The sequence below is a fragment of the Phyllostomus hastatus genome, unplaced genomic scaffold, assembly GCF_019186645.2.
Source record: "Phyllostomus hastatus isolate PE091 unplaced genomic scaffold, TTU_PhHast_1.1 phas_contig_312, whole genome shotgun sequence".
Taxonomy (NCBI): Eukaryota; Metazoa; Chordata; class Mammalia; order Chiroptera; family Phyllostomidae; genus Phyllostomus; species Phyllostomus hastatus.
Window position 1 is genome coordinate 3,727,193 of NW_025333849.1, and position 16,995 is coordinate 3,744,187.

The 16,995-nt window shown below is 41.7% G+C and overlaps 1 protein-coding gene across 2 annotated transcripts in view; it reads right to left on the minus strand.

The window, feature by feature from the left end:
• The window catches only part of FAM120A (family with sequence similarity 120A), a 130,589-nt gene that overhangs the window by 49,071 nt on the left and 64,523 nt on the right, over positions 1 to 16,995 (minus strand). For both annotated transcript variants that reach the window (XM_045839782.1, XM_045839781.1), the window contains exons 6-7: positions 4,108 to 4,205; positions 3,585 to 3,865 (exon numbers count right to left, since the gene is read on the minus strand). In XM_045839782.1, coding sequence (XP_045695738.1) covers positions 3,585 to 3,865; positions 4,108 to 4,205 — 379 coding nt within the window. The remainder of the gene's footprint in view (positions 1 to 3,584; positions 3,866 to 4,107; positions 4,206 to 16,995) is intronic.

Here is a 16,995-nt window from a genome sequence, read left to right on the forward strand (position 1 = left end):
TAAAGCTGATACCACAGACACCACCTTGACACAACACCTTAATATCAATGTGTATGTAACTGTACAAGAAAATGGAACAACTCTATACAAATTAAGTCAACAAAGTGGAGAAAATTTAAGTCTATCTTGTTTCCTAACAGGACTTTCTTTTTTAAGATTTTATTTATTTATTTTTAGAGAGGGAAGGGAGGGGAAAGAGAGAGAGAAACATCAATGTGCGGTTGCTGGGGGTCATGGCCTGCAACCCAGGCATGTACCCTGACTGGGAATCGAACCTGCGACACTTTGGTTCGCAGCCCGCGTTCAATCCACTGAGCTACGCCAGCCAGGGCCTGACCTTATCTTTAAAAACAAATGTTTGACAATGTCATAGGTTAAAAAAGGTATGTTTTAAGTTGCATTCCTTTGACTTTCTTTGTGAACAAGAACATCATTTCACATGTTATTGACCACCTGTGTTACCTCTGTGAACTGCATGTTTATATTCTTTGTCATCAAAACACTTAGCTTTTTAATTTGTAGGAAGCTTTTTTTTGGTGGAGACAGAGATAGTTCTCTTTTATTCTGTAACAGTTCCATCACCCATTTAACACCATGCTTCAAGAAAAAATTACAGATTTCTGTTGGGGAAACATTGTCAGTTATTTTGTGGACTCTCCACATTCTGGTATTTTTCACCCACCATGTAAAATACAGTGGAATAAGTGCAAATGCCTGAGGGAATGGAACAAGGAAGAATGATGAGAGGTGATAAAGTGACAGAGAGGGGCATACCCAGCTTGGGTGATGATGGACTTCCCTTCTCTGCTATTGCACAAATCAAGATTGTAAGTACAGCAATTACAAACATTTCTATATTCAGCATGCAGAAGCTATTACGAGAGGTACTAGAGTCCAACTACGGAGAAACTGCCCAGCTAAATCTGGAGGACAATGACACCAAAATCAGCCATTCTAAGTAAACACTGTGAATGTTTCATGTCACACTGAGAATAGAGATCAGACTTCTCACCACCTAGCCTCTACCTTGCTAGACCTCCTACTGATCAGGCTACTCACTCTTTGACCCTGTATCTGTCCAGCTCTGACCCTGCTGCCACAGCTCAAATCTCACCTCTCAGAGAAGTGCTCCCACCTCCATTCCCTCTTATCTGGTGTTTTCTTCATACACTCATCAGTGTTCACCTCTTTGCAGACTATCTGCACCACACCTCATCTGTACTGCCTGCCAGCATACTCACTGGTACACACAAGTGCTCAAATGTTGCTTGGCTGAATGGATGGATGATTTCTTTCCCTCAAGACTACCCTTAAGAGTACATTGTAGGTCCAGAGGTCCTAATTCACATCTGAATTTGACTTACGTCTCACTGGGTTTTGAACTAGGAGAGTGACCCTCAATTGAACACACACAACTTCATCAACAGATTAGAACCCTCGCCCTGAAATCAAGAATACCACCCTTCTCTTGGCATCCTGCCACAAGCAAAGGATGCTTATGACCAGAGCTGATACCAAATCCTACTCTGCCTGGCTTATGACCCTGAAGCTTCAGGCACATGCACCCTATTTCTTCTTTCCTCCCTCTTTTCTCTGTTTTAACTGTTCTGTTTCTCAATTGTTTAAATAAATGGAAAAGCAGATTCAAAGAAATTAAGGCATTGCTAAGCCATACAACTTGATCCAATCTTTCAATTCCTAGTAGTGGATGTGCTCCACCTGCTTCACCACATTTCATATCACCAGGAGGGTGAGGAATCCTCTCAGACCCTATACCAAGTCCACCTCCCAGAAGCTCTTCCAGAAAATGCAGTGAGTGTGAACGAGTGGCAGAGCTCAGAAGTGGGAAAGGAGAACAGTTCTAGGAAAGGCAATGTTGATCAGAACCTTCCAGAACAGAGTGGAGCTGTATCTGCACCAGAGAATGGAGGAGCTCTCAAACAATCTTCCACCAAGTTCAACTAATATCCTAACAGGGCAGTTTGCGAAATTAGTTTGACAACTTCCATGATCTCTAATTCTCTACCCGAAGGAAGAAGGTTGCAACCCAAACTCCCTATGCCAGGCCTCTCTGCTGGCTTCCACACTCCTTACCACACAGACTCTGAGCCACAGAGCACATACTTCAGCTTCGTGTCTACCTGTGTTTCAGAGTTTGGAATGAATGTGAACTCCAGAAATTCTTACTCAGTAGGTCATAAATATATTTTCTTTCCAAAAGGCTAATTTAAAATTTTGAATGTGATATTATGACTTGACTTCATTTTAGGATTTTAGGATTGTACATAGGGTGATTAAGAATTTATGAATTTTATGTTTCTCTACCCCAGACATCTCACAATCTCTGGATGTTAGCAGACTCCTTGATAACTGCCACTGGAGGTCAGCAGACATTAGTGCCCACTTTATAGGAGTAAAAGAAGACAAGAGAAGAAAAATATCCAGCTTCAGGTGACACACCCAGTAAGAATTTGCAGGAAGAATGGAAACTCTCTCAGATTTCTTACAACAGAAATTCAATGTAGTACTAACTAGCCATGGGCATCTACCCCATTAACTAGAGTTAGAACCTAGGAAAAGGAGTTGCACATATAAAGACTCTTTCTTTTCCTTTTTTCTTTTATTTAAATCAGGTTTCTAAGACACAGAAGGTATTTTAAAGGGAGGAGGAAGATTGTGCATTTATTTAAGACTTCTTCAATCAGATTATAACAAATTAAGTACTTGAAAATTCATTTACTTTAGGGGCACACATTTAAAATACTCCTCTCTGCCCTGGTTGGTATGGCTCAGTGGACTGAGTGCCAGCCTGCAAACCTAAAGGTCTCAGGTTCAATTCCCAGTCAGGGCCAGGTTCCCAGGTCGGGGCATGTGGGAGGGAACTTATCAATGTGTCTCCCACACACCTATGTTTCTCTCCCCCTCTTTTTCCCTCCCTTCCCCTCTCTCTTTCCCTCCCTTCCCCTCTCTCTAAAAGTAAATAAATAAAATCTTAAAAAAAATTTTTTTTTAATATTCCTTTCTGGGAGAACTCCAGCCTGGATCTGGCAGCTTTCTAGGGTTTTGGTTGGGTGAACAGTGTAATTTCAAGAACAGTCCTATGAGTTGTTAAACTCAGGAGAAAAAAAAAAGGCAAAGGAAATTCAGAGTTCTCACTGGTCCAAGAGCTGAGAGACTGAAAGCCACAGGCACCTTAAAATGCTTTCTGGCATGGAGGTTAGGGAAAAACAGCAAGAGATATCAGAGAGAGTCAAGGTTAGCAGAACTTGACCAGACAACTTCAACACATTTGGTGATCACAAAGACCAATTTTCCTAAAACTCCACTCCAGCAGAGGAATGGGCCAAGGCCACAGAGACTGGCAGAGCAGACTTTCATCCTAGGAAACCCTGTGGAAATATCTAATGGCCTCTCTCTTCCTTCCATGCCTAAGGAGCCCCAGAACTGGCACAAAGTGACCCTCACCTACCTGCAACAAACTGCATCTCTGAGCACAACACTCAGTGCCACAGGCCAGCCAGCCAGCTAGGCAGTTAGCAGGTGGCTTCCTGAAGAACGAGCTACATAAGAAACCCACCACTCACTTTGCAGCTCCTCCACTGCCTTCATCATTGTCTGAGGATGATGACGTAGAAGAACCAGGAAAGTATGCTGAGTCCACGTGATTGGGGCTGCTGCTCGGAGCTGGGTTGATTGGGGAGGACCTTTCATACAGTGGAGTATGTTTTCCTTCATGAGGAATGTTACTGTAGTTGTTCTGCTCAGTCAGATTCTTTCCACTTGTTTCCAAAGAGAGGGCCGGCTCAGCGAGGCTGTATGGGTGTGGACCCTGACCCGGAGCACCTGGGCTGGGCCCCTGTGGAGCCTGAAACAGAGGGCAGAGGGCACAGGTCACTCGTTCACAAGCTGTCTACAGGACCTGGTTCCCATTAGCATTCTTGGTCTTGGCTAAGTTTTAATTCAACAAACAATGGCACTTGCTTTACATATCAATTCAAAAGATTAAGACATTAGTGTTCATTAAGATTTGATGCATATGCAGCTGTTAAGTCCAGCTGTCCCTCAAGCCAAGGCAGACTAGCTGCAGAAGGAAAGGAAAGGCCTTACCACGGGCTTGGCTTGCAGAGAGGTCTGTGGAATGTTGAGCATCTGGGGGGGGACATACGGTGGCACTATCCCAGGCATTCCAAATGGATTTGGTCTGGCTGTTTCATCAACACGGAGAGAAAACAATAAAACAACTGTGAGCAAAGAACACTTCCCCAAGGCACTATGGTGGTTAGCTAGTGTTTCATCTGTCCTGCACCTCTCAAGTGAGAATACACCACTGGCCTGAATTCTCAGAAACCTTTGGAAAATCAGGTTTAACATTAAAAAATACATGATAATGATCAATTTTATACTCTGGGGCTAGAATTTTAACTTCTAAGAATTTTCAGTTAACTTCTGAGAGCGTTTTGCTTTTGTTTGTTTCTTTGAATGCCTAGATTCTTTGTCTTTAACTGAACAGGCGTTCTTGGCCATCTGGTCTCCGCTCACTGATGACAAACCTCGATCTCCAATATAAGGAACAAAATAAGGACAGAACACTTCTCCTTCCATTTGTAAAGCAACAGAATTTCTCTGTTTAAATTCAAAGTAGGTTCTTAGCTACTAGTAAGCTTTTAAGTATAAAAAGTGAAATGTGGTTACCGCTGCCTATACTTTTGGTTTCTTTTTCATTGTTAGCAAAACCAGGATCAAGTGACACATTTTAACACACATTAGAGGATTAGTAATGTAGGGTTCTGTGTTCTTTCAGAGCACGACTTTATAAACCTGTTCTGATGCACTCTAGCATTTGCTCATCATCCTCATGCTGTCACAGTAAAGCACAGAAGTGAAGCCACAGGGACTCAGGACTGGGTCCATGCCAACTTTAACATATAACAACAGAGCAGTCAACCTGGCCAGCAGCCCGGATACCTCCACGTTCACAACCCTCAGGCTCCCTGTGGGTCTGAGGTGAGAGGTCTGTGTGGCCATATAAGTAAAGTGAGCAGAGTGATCTGCACCCAGACATTTGATGACAAGGAATAAGCATGGCCTGATGTCAAAACCATTTCAAAATATCAGGAATTAATTATTTACTGATACAATAAAACAGGAAGAAGACTCCTCAGGTCTTTGTTCACTCACTAAACAATGAGGTAAGGGATGCCTACAAAGGTACCATAAGCACAGGCCTGGGGGTGCCAGGAGTCGGAGTTATAGAAAAAAACACACACTTGAAGGAGAACACACAACAGACCGAACTGGAGCCCTCAGAGCTACACAATCTTCCTTAGGTTTGGGTTTTTTGATTTTTAAAGCAGAACAAAACCAAACCTAAAGACACCTGAATGCCAATGTCCTCTACTTAGGAAGAGTGTTTCTCCAACCTTGGAATGTGAGTGGCAACAGGCAAGAAACACACAACCCATCCTACCAACTTGCCAAAATAAATAAACAAATTAAATTTAACTAAATATAACAATAAAGCACCCAAAATACTCCCTTTCATTCTCTGAAAGAAAACTTCCACTGATGCCTAACCCAGCTCTCTAAGCAAATCTAGTCCTAGTGGAGCCCAGGAAGACACACCCTGTTGAGGAGAACTGGGGCTCAGGCCAGTGCTCACTTCTTCCCACACGAGGACTCACGAGCCTTGGAAATCACATTCTTTTGGAAGATCTCATTTCCAAGTGCCCTGCACGCAAGCTCAGGCCCTAGTCCTGTGAGCCCAGCTCACAGGAAGACAAAGCTCAACACAGCTTTCATTTCCCACCAGAGATGCCTGTGGGAAAGTAGCTGGGGATGATTACGCTGGCATGCCAACACATGGGGCTGGTCGCACATGTACACAAGAGCCAAACATTCACCAAACATAAACACTTGCATCACACACACATACATGAGACATTCCTGTTTTTGAAGTATTTTTTAGTGATTATGCTATTTTTCCCAACTTCCTCCCCTTTATCCCCCCTCTACCCTGCCCCCCCAACCCTCCAGTATTGCCCCCACAGTTCATGTCCATGGGTTGTACATAAGTTCTTTGCATCCTGTTTCCTATACCATTTTTATCTCTCCCCATCTATTTTATGCCTGCTAATTATACTTTTTCTTCCCTGTACCTTTCCCCATTCCTCTCCTCCCCCTCCACACTGAAAACCCCCCATGTGATATCCATTTCTCTGATTCTGTTCCTATTCGAGTTGTCTGCTTAGTTTTTGTTTTTGTTGTTTTTCTTTTCTTTTTAGGTTCATTTGTTGATAGTTCTGAGTTTGTTGTCATTTTATTGTTCATAGTTTTGATCTTCTTCAATTTCTTGGATAAGTCCCTTTAACGTTTCATATAAGGGATTGGTGATGATGAACTCCTTTAACTTGATCTTATCTGGGAAGCACTTTATCTACCCCTTCATTCCAAATGATAACTTCCTGGATCAAGTAATCTTGGATGTAGGTCCTTGCCTTTCATGACTTCAAATACTTCTTTCCAGCCTTTTCTTGCCTGTAAGGTCTCTTTTGAGAAATCAGCTGACAGTCCAATGGGCACTCCTCCTTGGTAACTCTTTCCCTTTCTCTTACAGCTTTTAAGATTCTCTCCTTGTCTTTAATCTTGGGTAACTTAATAATGATTTGCCTTGGTGTGTTCCTCTCTGGGTTCAACTTCCCTGGGACTCTCTGGACTTCCTAGAAGTCTATTTCCTTTGCCAGATTGGGGAAGTTTTCCTTAATTATTTGTTCAAATAAGTTTTCAATTTCTTGCTGCTGTTCTTCTCCTTCTGGTACCCCTGTAATTTGGATATTGGAACGTTTCAGGTTGTCCCAGTCTCTTCACTTTTTCGAATTCTTATTTCCTCATTTTGAGCTAGATGAATATTTATTTTTTTCCTTTTCTTCCAAATCGTTGCTTTAAGTCCTGGTTTCCTTCCCGTCACTATTGGTTCCCTGAATATTTTGCTGTGTTTCACTTTGGGTACCCTTCATTTTTTTTTCTTTCATTTTTCGACCAAGCTCAATCAGATCTGCGAGCATTTTGATTACCAGGGCTTTAAATTCTCCATCAGATAGGTTGGCTATCTCATCTTCACTTAGTTCTCTTTCTGAAGCTTTGCTCTGTTCTTTCATCTGGGCTGTGTTTCTTTGTCTCAGCATACCAGTCTGGTTGTTCTGGTTGATTTTTTCTTTAATTCCCTGGTTGTTGGTGTTCCATGCAGTTTGATTTTCTGGTGCTTCTGGTGTTTATTGATTTTAGATTGACTGTTATCCTCCTTTTGGTTGTGTGAGAAAGCAAAGGGTTTATACCCATGCCTCCATCATGGCTGGAACTCTGAGGCATTCCTGATTAAACACATCTGTAAAGATCCAAATCCCCAAGTGTAAGATACAAGACCCTAAAACTGTTAAAGTCCCTTCCCAGGTAATTCTGAATCATGGCCAGTTTTGGGGCCAAAGAACATTATGAAATCCATTCAAGTTTTAATACTGCTATTTAAATCACTGTAAAAACATCTAGTTTGCAATCTCTTGTAGCTGACCTACCACACTTAACTTCTGAGTAACAAAAGTGAAATGCTGAATTCAGTATCAGCATTCAAATGAAGATGAGCATTTTTGTTTTACATTTTTTACCATATGGTACAAACTGCATAAAAAGCACAAACTTTCCTTAAAACAAAACAAAAATAACCCCTCAAACTATATTAACACTTAAAAGCAATGATTTCCAACAAAAGAACATTTTCTAAAATCATACTATAATCGATGACCTCACATAAACCTTTGATAATCCAGAGAGCTAGTTCCTATTCTATCATAATCTAGTCTAACTAGTGGATTAAATTTGTCTACATTTCTCTGAAAGATGCAGAAATGTTGAATACACCACGGCCTCTCTTTGCATACTTCATATTTTCTTGTATCAGTTCTTGTTCTCAAAGCCCTCGTGTGGCTAAGAATTGTGGTCTGTCTTCTATATGACAAGGGTATCTTTGTCAGAATTGATACCGATTCACGGAGTGGAGATTAATGCCGCCAGTTTCTTGTTCTCCTTTCACAAACACTAGAGAGGCAGGCTTTTGTTAGAAAAGAACATGGACTAAAGACAGAAGTGTTCAATGAAAAATATTTTCATAATTCAAAAATTATCTTTTAAATATTAAAGACCACTTTGAAAATGAAGAGAAAAGAAGTATCTATTGCAACCCTTACAGCTGTGCTTAGTAGGCTATACACCATTCCGTACCCACTACCGCAAATTAATTTCTATGCTTGCATGAAGTTGTCCAGTTTTTTCTCCAAATTAAAATAAAATAGATTTTTTAAAAGAAGGATGTTAACCAAGAACAAGCTCCACTGCCAGTCCTACCCCAACCTAACCAATATCCATCTATTACTGGGCATACTGCTACAGAGATGTTACATTAAACAAATAGTAACAGAATAATATTTTTAAAAAATTCTATAATGCAGGTGGGTGCTGATATATGATTTTCAAATGTTAATCAAAAAATATAGCTTTGAAAATTCAAAGATTAAATAAATCAGCATATTCCCTACCAACCAACCCTAGTTCTCCATGCTTCCAAAAACAATGCGGAACTTTCCAACTACATTAACCATGCTGAAATGGATTTACAGTTGATCCTTAAACATAGGCTTGGACTGTGTGCGTCCACTTACATGCAGGGGTCAAATATATTTACTCAACCTCAATATTCTATAGAAGGCACACATAAAATGATATTGTTACTGGCATTGGTGTTTCTTGGGTTCCCCAAGATAGATAGCAAAAGAAAACCCCAAATTTCCACACAAATTTTATTAAGCTTACGCCTGAATACAAGGGAGGCAGCAAAGAGGAAAGGTCCTCTTAATTGGCTTGGGGTCTGACTCTGCTTGATTTTTAAAAAATCGTATTAATCCTCACAAAGATATGTTTATTGACTTGAGAGAGGTAAAGAGAGAGAAACACCAATGTGAGAGGGAAACATCAACTGGTTGCCTCCCATCTGCACCCTGGACTTGGGACGATGCTCCAACAGAACCACCTAGCCAAGGGCTGCTTGTCTCCTTTTATGAGCTCGGAGCAAAGTGGGCTTGCAGGTAAAGGTGCTTTTGAAAAGCTGGGCTTGTGGATTTTTCCATTTCAACATTTGGGTGAGTAACTCTTCCATCTGCTTTGCCTGGTAACTACTTCGCACCTGGGCTGTGTGGGCAGGCTGAAAGACTGCTCACAACTGCCACCCCAAGAAGGGTGAATAGTGGTTGAACCTTAATCCAATGCACATTCGGGTCAGCAGCTTAAGCAGGCAGTGAAATGAGAGATAAAATCAGCTACTTGTGTGTTTATCAGTAGAAAGTAAAAGGGTGGTGACATTTTTATGGTCCAGCATTCCTTCTGGCCATCTGGTGTCCTTGGGGTCCTGGGCCCAAATCCCTATGCTGTCTCAAGATAAAGGAGAATTTCACATAATTGTTTCTATCCTCTCGTAGATAAACAGGTTCTGAAGGCTGGCTGGGAATAAGGGCACAATGAGAACCAATAGGAGGCTACTGTGGCCTACAGAGTTTGGTCTGGCAGGCTGAGCTAGACGCAAGGCCAAGCGGGAAGGCAGAGGCAGGGAGTAAGAGGCTTTCGGGCAGGAGGACTCAGAAATCATCCCCAGCTTTTAAAGGACTGAACCTTGTTGATTTCCAGTGAACAACAATTCTCAGAAGGCCAGAGCTGAGGCAACTGATGGCTATTCAAAATTGCAGTGCCAGCCAGGCCCCACCAGAAGAGCCCTAGGCTGCTGTCCAGGAGAGAAGCTCTCAACATGGAAGCCTCAGTACAGGGCTGAGAAAAGAAAGATCATGAGAAAGCAAGCAGGCATATTCTGGGTGACACCTGAAAGAACTACAAGCAGCGGGGGGGAATTAATCCAAGGAAGCACATTCTAGATCAATGTAAATAAAAACTTTCTGAGAACTACGGTGGGTCGACAATGACAATGGCTGCTTTGGCTGTTCGACTGGATAAAGGGATATTCCACGGCCATATAAGCACCCCTTTCACCTTCTGACCCTCAGTCTGGATAGTGCACATGTGGACCTCAAAGGACCCCTTGGTGCCTGAATCTTGACTAGCATTGTCTGGGTAGTGATAGATTAATCCCAAATTCTATCCAAATCCTTTCTATTCCAGGGTTCACTGAATCAGAGTTTGAATCATAGGTGTTTAATGGCAAAGGATTCTTGCACTTACTCTGACTAGATCCAAAAAGTAGTAAAGGACACAACTCTCTTTTAGCCACCTACATGGTTTCCTAAGCCTATGATAATATAGGATAAATCTGTTTCTGTCAATCTCTGCATTTTAGAAAGGCACAACCCAAAACAACAGTCTATGTGGAAGTCACTGGTAAGTTGAATTGACATTCCTCCTCTCAGGAAGACACTCTGCAGTCTTTTAAAAACACAGAGCAACTGAAAGGAGGATATACCTCCTATTTTCACTTCTTCCAAAATGACTAATTTTTAGGTTAAAAAAAAATCTTTCAAAAAGCCACAAGACCAGAGTCTATATTATTTCATACCACATCAACTAAAATAAACTCACTAAAAACTGAATGAAAGGTCATAGGAACAGACTGAGATAATCCAATGATCCCCAAATGATCTGCCTGGGGATCTAGGAGAAAGAAAAGGACCTTCTACTTATGACATGAACACAACACTTCATAAAAAGTTACAAAAAAATCAAAGCACTCTTTATTCTATATTGTGAGGTCAGAAAATATAAAAACCTGTTTGAGGGAAGACACATGACTTAGAAAAGCCTAATGTATTTCTTTAAAGAAAGATGTGAAGCAAACATTTGTTAAACCTTTTCAGTGGACACACTACTGCTTGTGATACTATCTTTTGTAGTCTTCTGTTACAAAGCTTTTCTTTTTTGCTGGTTTTCCTTAGAGTAGCCCTTTTATTTGTTTGTTTATTTATTTCCCCCCCAAAGATTTTATTTATTTATTTTTAGAGAAGGGGGAAGGGAGGAAGGGAGAGAAACACCAATGTGTGACTGCCTCTTGCACACCCCCTACTGAGGACCCGGCCTGCAACCCAGACATGTGTCCTGATTGAGAATCGAACCAGGACCCTTTGGTTCACAGGCCCGGGCTCAATTCACTGAGCTACACCAACCAGGGCTGTATTTTAGGTTTTTTATTGTTGTTCAAGTACAGTAGTGTGCATTTTCACCCCACCACGCCCCACCTACCCACCCATCCCTGCCTCCCACCCTCGAACCTACCCTCTTTAGCTTTGTCCATGTGTCCTTTATACAGTTCCTTGATGGCCCTTACCCTATTTTCCCCCATTATCCCTCCCCTCTCCTCTCTGGTTACTATCAGTTACAAAGCTTTTCTTAATTAAAATATTAAGTAAAAATCTTGGAATGGGTGAGTTTAATTAGCAAAGCTATGACTGAATATACATAAATTTTAAAAGAACTAAACTTCAAAAACTTATTAGTAAAGTGTATCAGCAGTACAATATTGAATGCCTGGTGAAAAAAAATTTTAAGTGCTATAGAAAAATCAAAAGGAAAATATTCTAGATAATGACCACAGGACATGGGTAAGTAGATTACAGTACAACTGCAGGGTGGAATATCAGGCAAGTTTTGAAAATAGGAAAGCAAATCTATGTTATGTTATGGGGAGTCTCAAAGGTACACTGCTGTGAGAATAGGGCAAGTTATCATGCAGACTCATACTGTGCTGCCCCTGTATGGTGAGTCTGGCTATGTCGGCAAGGGGCAAGTGGATGAGATCCTGAGGGTCAGTTGGCTCATAGTCTGTTTGAGCTGTAGGAGCAGCATGGGTAGTTACATTCTCTCTTCCTCCAGCTCATCTGTACTTCCTTCCCCTGAAACATGTGTGCAAGCCATTGCCTTCTGTTCCCAGCAGGTTCCACTATGGATTCTGCACATGTCCCATCATGGTCCCAACTAGGCAAACTGGTTTCCCAAAGAGGAAGCCCTGCAGGTACCACACCATTCTTCACAGACTGTCTTCTCGTTCAGGGGTAATGTCTCCTGGCCATTGCCTCACATTATGATAGGGGATGTGTTGGCAGGTTAGCCTTACTTTCAAGAAGGCTATTAACAATGAGAGTTGATGGATAGTCTAATGAGTACCAGTTGTGCAGACTGTGCAGCTACAGGAATCCACCTTCTCAGTCACCAGAAAGCCACACCCTTCAGGAAGCAAGGGCCCAGACCAGAGCCCACTGTTCAGCCCTAGTCTCTCACTCTTGTTTGCACAGGACCCTTTTTGAGCCTTGACCCTGAGAGTCAGGGTCCCATCACTGCAGTTAGGACGGCAGTCATTTCTGTTCTTTGTACATCAAACACCAATGTTTGGCATTTTGTGTACTGGCATCCTCTAACTTGGTCTGGTAAAGTATGGCCAGCCATGGGGGCCTGTCAGGATGCAGGGCACCCCTGCCAGCATCTTAGCACTTGTGAAAGCCAGAGGGCCTTTCTTTATGGTCACTATGTAGTCTGTTCTTTGCCCAGTGGCAATAGCTCCTATTTCAATACAGTCCTCTTGACAATTTCTGTGAAGAATTGTGCCAAAAAGAATTGGCACAATTCTTTCTCTCTTTACCATGCAGTCCTGCTGCCTAGCAGCCTCCCTTGGTTCCCACTAGAACCCCCACTTCTGTATTCGAAGGGACCAGGGCACTGTGCCGCCCTTGGATTTTATCATAACTGGTTAAGTCTGTTCAATCCTCCCTATCATGTCAAGCCCTACCCGTTATAGAAAGGATCACAGGTGGATTTGGTGGACTAGTGTGGACCACTCATCCTGCCCTTTTCCATGTCCTTCAGTACAGAAGTTGCAAAGCTGAAACCTCTTTTGGGAGCTTTGAGTACTCAGAAGACGCCTCCTCACCTCTACTAACAACTGTTCTTGCGAGGATTCCTCTTCTGGCCACACTGCTCTCTGGCTTCTAGCTCTACCTCCTCTCCCTAGTGTAAGGTATCTGTTTCAGGACCTCTCTACAGAATGTGCCCTCCATAAAAAACCTCCCCAGGGAAGCCCACCTACTTGCACAGCTTCAATTAGTACTTGGGGAGGAAACACAATAGAAAAAAGCAAGGAGACAATTACTATAAAATTCACAGTACTGGAGGAGGAATGTGAAAGAGAGGTGGGGACAGAGCCGTGGTATTGGTTAATGTTCCTCTGATTTTTATGTCCTGTATAAAGATATTGTGTGTATGGTAGTTTCAAAATGACTTATGTTTTTATAATGAAAAGTCCCTCAATGAGCTTCTGTGGTCCTAAGAGTAAATCTAAAACCTAAGGCTGTGCATGGTCACTGAACCCAGACTAACAAGAATCTCCTGACCAGTTTTCCCTGCTTCCAGGGCTCCAATCACATTTTTGTTTCTTCCATACCCTGTCCCCTCACTTCAACACCTTTGCACATACTATCTCCTTTGCATATACTTCCTCCTTATTGTCACCTTGCAAAATTCCTACCCTACCTCCAAACCTCACCCCAAACTATAATCAGAGACAAACTCTAATTAGGTAATGGGGTTGGTCTTCCTTGACCTTCCTTTTCCCATTCCTATCTCCTCTCATGACTCTACAAGGGCAAGGACGACATCTGTCTGGTGTATCACACTGTCCAGCACAGTGCCTGCCATGAACTAACTGAACACATTAAGGAGCTTATGTACTCTTTCTTTGTTTAATTAACAGACTTTATTTTTTTTATCAGTTTTAGTTTACAGAAAATTTAGCAGGAAGCACACAACTTGCATTATTATAGTACATTTGTTGTAATTGATGAACCAGTATCAATACATTATTATTAACTAAAGTCCATAGTTTATATTAGGGTTCACTCTTGGTGTTGTGCATTCTATGGGTTTGGACAAATTTACATAGATGTGTATCTATTTTATAGTACTATATTATGAAACAGTTTCACTACCCTAAAAAATATTCTGTGTTCCTCCTATTCATCCCTCCCTCCCCTTTAATCCCCAGCAACTGCTGATGTTTTTACTTTCTTCATAGTTTTCCATTTCCAGAATGTCCTATGACTGAGGAGCCTTTCCAGACTGGCTTCTTTCACTTAGTAGTTGTATTGATGGTTACTCCATGTCTTTTCATGGCTTGACAGCTAATTTCTTTTTCATGTTGAATAATATTCCACTATCTGGACATACCACAGTTTATGAATCCATTCACCTACAGAAGGACATCTAACTTGCTTCCAAGTTTTGGGAACTATGAATAAAGCTGCTCTAAGTATCTGTGTGCAGGTTTTTATGTGGTCTTAAGTTTTCAACTCCTTTGGGTAAATACCAAGAACATAATTACTAGATCCTACAGTAAAAGTATGTTTGGTTTTGAAAGAAATTGTCAAATTGTGTTCCAGTTCGGCTATACTACTTTACATTCCCACCAGCACTAACGAGAGTTCCTTGTGCTCTGTATCCTTGTCAGCATTTGGTGGTGTCAATGTTCCCGATTTTGGCCATTCAATTAGGTAAATAGTGGGAGTTCATCTCCTTTCCACTGAGGAAGGCCAGGGAGACACTGTACATGCTTTGTCAGATTCACTGGACCTTGTTTTCACTTAGACAGCTTTTTGCAAATATAGTAAGATTAGCTTGTGCCTACATTCTGCAGACCTGAGGTAGCCTCTAGCATCTGTTATTTTTAAAATTCTTCCAATGATTTTGAAGTACAGCTAGGGTTTGAGAACTACTGACTCAACCAGGAAACCAAACACAGCTAACAACTCAATTTTGAAATATTGTATTTGTGCTTTCATTTAGACTGCAAATTCTCTGGTGAGATGAGATGGATGTTAAGTGCTGTGATGGAACAGACAAAATTATAATCACCTCTAGATCTCCAGTTAGCATTTTTGACATAGCATGGACTGGAACATTTTTTTTTTTCACCCTGAAAAGGACCACACACTGTGCAGATTAAATCTCACAGCAGTGGGACAGGGGACCTTTGTGTTTCCCTCTGTAAATTCCACACCACCAGATAACTATGAAGAGATCTCCTATTTTTTTTTTTAATTGTAATGCATCTCCCTCCCTTCCTTCCTTTCTTCCTCCCTCCCTCCCTTCCCTTCCCTTCCCCCCTTCCCTTCCTCCCTCCCTCCCTTCTTTCGTTATTCAAGTCCACTCTTCTCCATTTTCACCCCACCATGCACCCCTGCCCCAATTTGAGGTTTTCTCAGTGCCGCAGAGGACCACGGGCTCAGAAGGAAATCATGAAGACAAAGTAGTCATTCCCCAAAAGCAATCCACATGGACCCAGCCACGAAGGCTTTTCTTTTGAACATATAGAATTCTGAGGTCAATTAAGATTCTGATATAGCAGTTCTAGGGTAGAACCTAAAATTCCAGGCAGGTTTAGAAAACTCTGGTTACAGTCAGCTCTCTCAACTTTTATTCCTGTTTAGTCATCCTTTAAGGCTTCTAGTATGATTCCTTAAAATTTCTTTAAAACACTATAATATTCCAATTTCTAAAGTGATTAATACAGATTGCAATGAACAAGAAAGTTATGTTCCAATACTGGTTGTTCAAAATTCTGAATGTTTTCTTCTATAAAATAGTATCATGGACTATAGCCCTAGCTAGTGTGGTTCATTGGACTGACTGAGTACTGGCTTACGAACCAAAGGGTTGCCAGTTTGATTCCCAGTCAGGGCACATGCCTTGGTTGCGCACCAAGTCCCCAGTAGGGGGCACATGACAGGCAACCACACACTGATGTTTCTCTCCTTCTCTTTCTCCCTCCCTTCCCCTTTCTCCAAAAATAAGTAAATAAAATTTTTAAGAAATATATAATGGACTACAGTGGGCAAAGACTACTGATGGCCTCTACTACTTATAAGAATATTTTTATAAACAATATATCTTGGGTTGTAACTTGGAATACCAAGAAAGCATTTCCCCCATTCCAATGTTGTTTCTAGACTCTCAATTCCCATTTCAGTCCCCACTGTCCACTGAGTTCCACAGTGGGACCTCATTAGAACATCAAGGCAAAAATCAATGAGTGCTATATCTCCAGACGAGTTTTGTTTCTATCTATACTTACCAAAAGAAACACAAAAAAGGTGATTTTTACATGAATCCCTTTCTGCTGGCTCCAAATTGTGTGTATGTAACTTCATGTAAACCTACCCTCCAAATCCTGCACCAACGTCTCTCCAACCTCATTCTGACATTCCAGACCACACACAAGCCACCCTGAACTCTGCCCCACACTTCCTACTTTTGTGCTTCTGTGCTGGTGCTTTGTGAGTGCCTTCTGGTACAATTCAGATTTCTGCAATAGTCAGAAGCATCAGAAAATGCTTTATAGGATTCCAGCCAAGATGGAGACATAGGTAGACACAGTTTGTCTCCTCACACAAACAAAATAAGGACAAGTTTAAAAACAAAAAATACAGAAAATTGTACTTGAAAAATTAAAAAAATAAAAAAATAAAATTTAAAAAACAAAACAAACATACAAAAAAAAAAAAACCCCCAAAATAACCAGATCTGCCAGAATACTGAACAGTATGGAAGTCCAACAACCAAGAAACATTCATTCAGACTGGTATGAGTGGAGGAGACAGGCAGCCGGAGTGGAGAGGACACATGGCAAGGCAGCGGCTATTGGACCAGGCAGGAGAGGAGGAGGCTTGCAGACCAGGAGGTCCCACATTTGCATGTGCTTAAACAGGGAGGAACAACTGGGGAACGAAGACAGACCACAGAACCCAGGGTTCTATTGCAAGAAAAGAAAGCTTCAAAACCTCTGGCTGTAAAACCTGTAAGAGTTACAGTAGCAGGAGAAACTCCCAGCCTCACAGAAGAGTTCACTGGAAAGAACCACAGGGTCCTAGAATGTACACAAACCCGCCCAACCAGGAATCAGCAACAGAA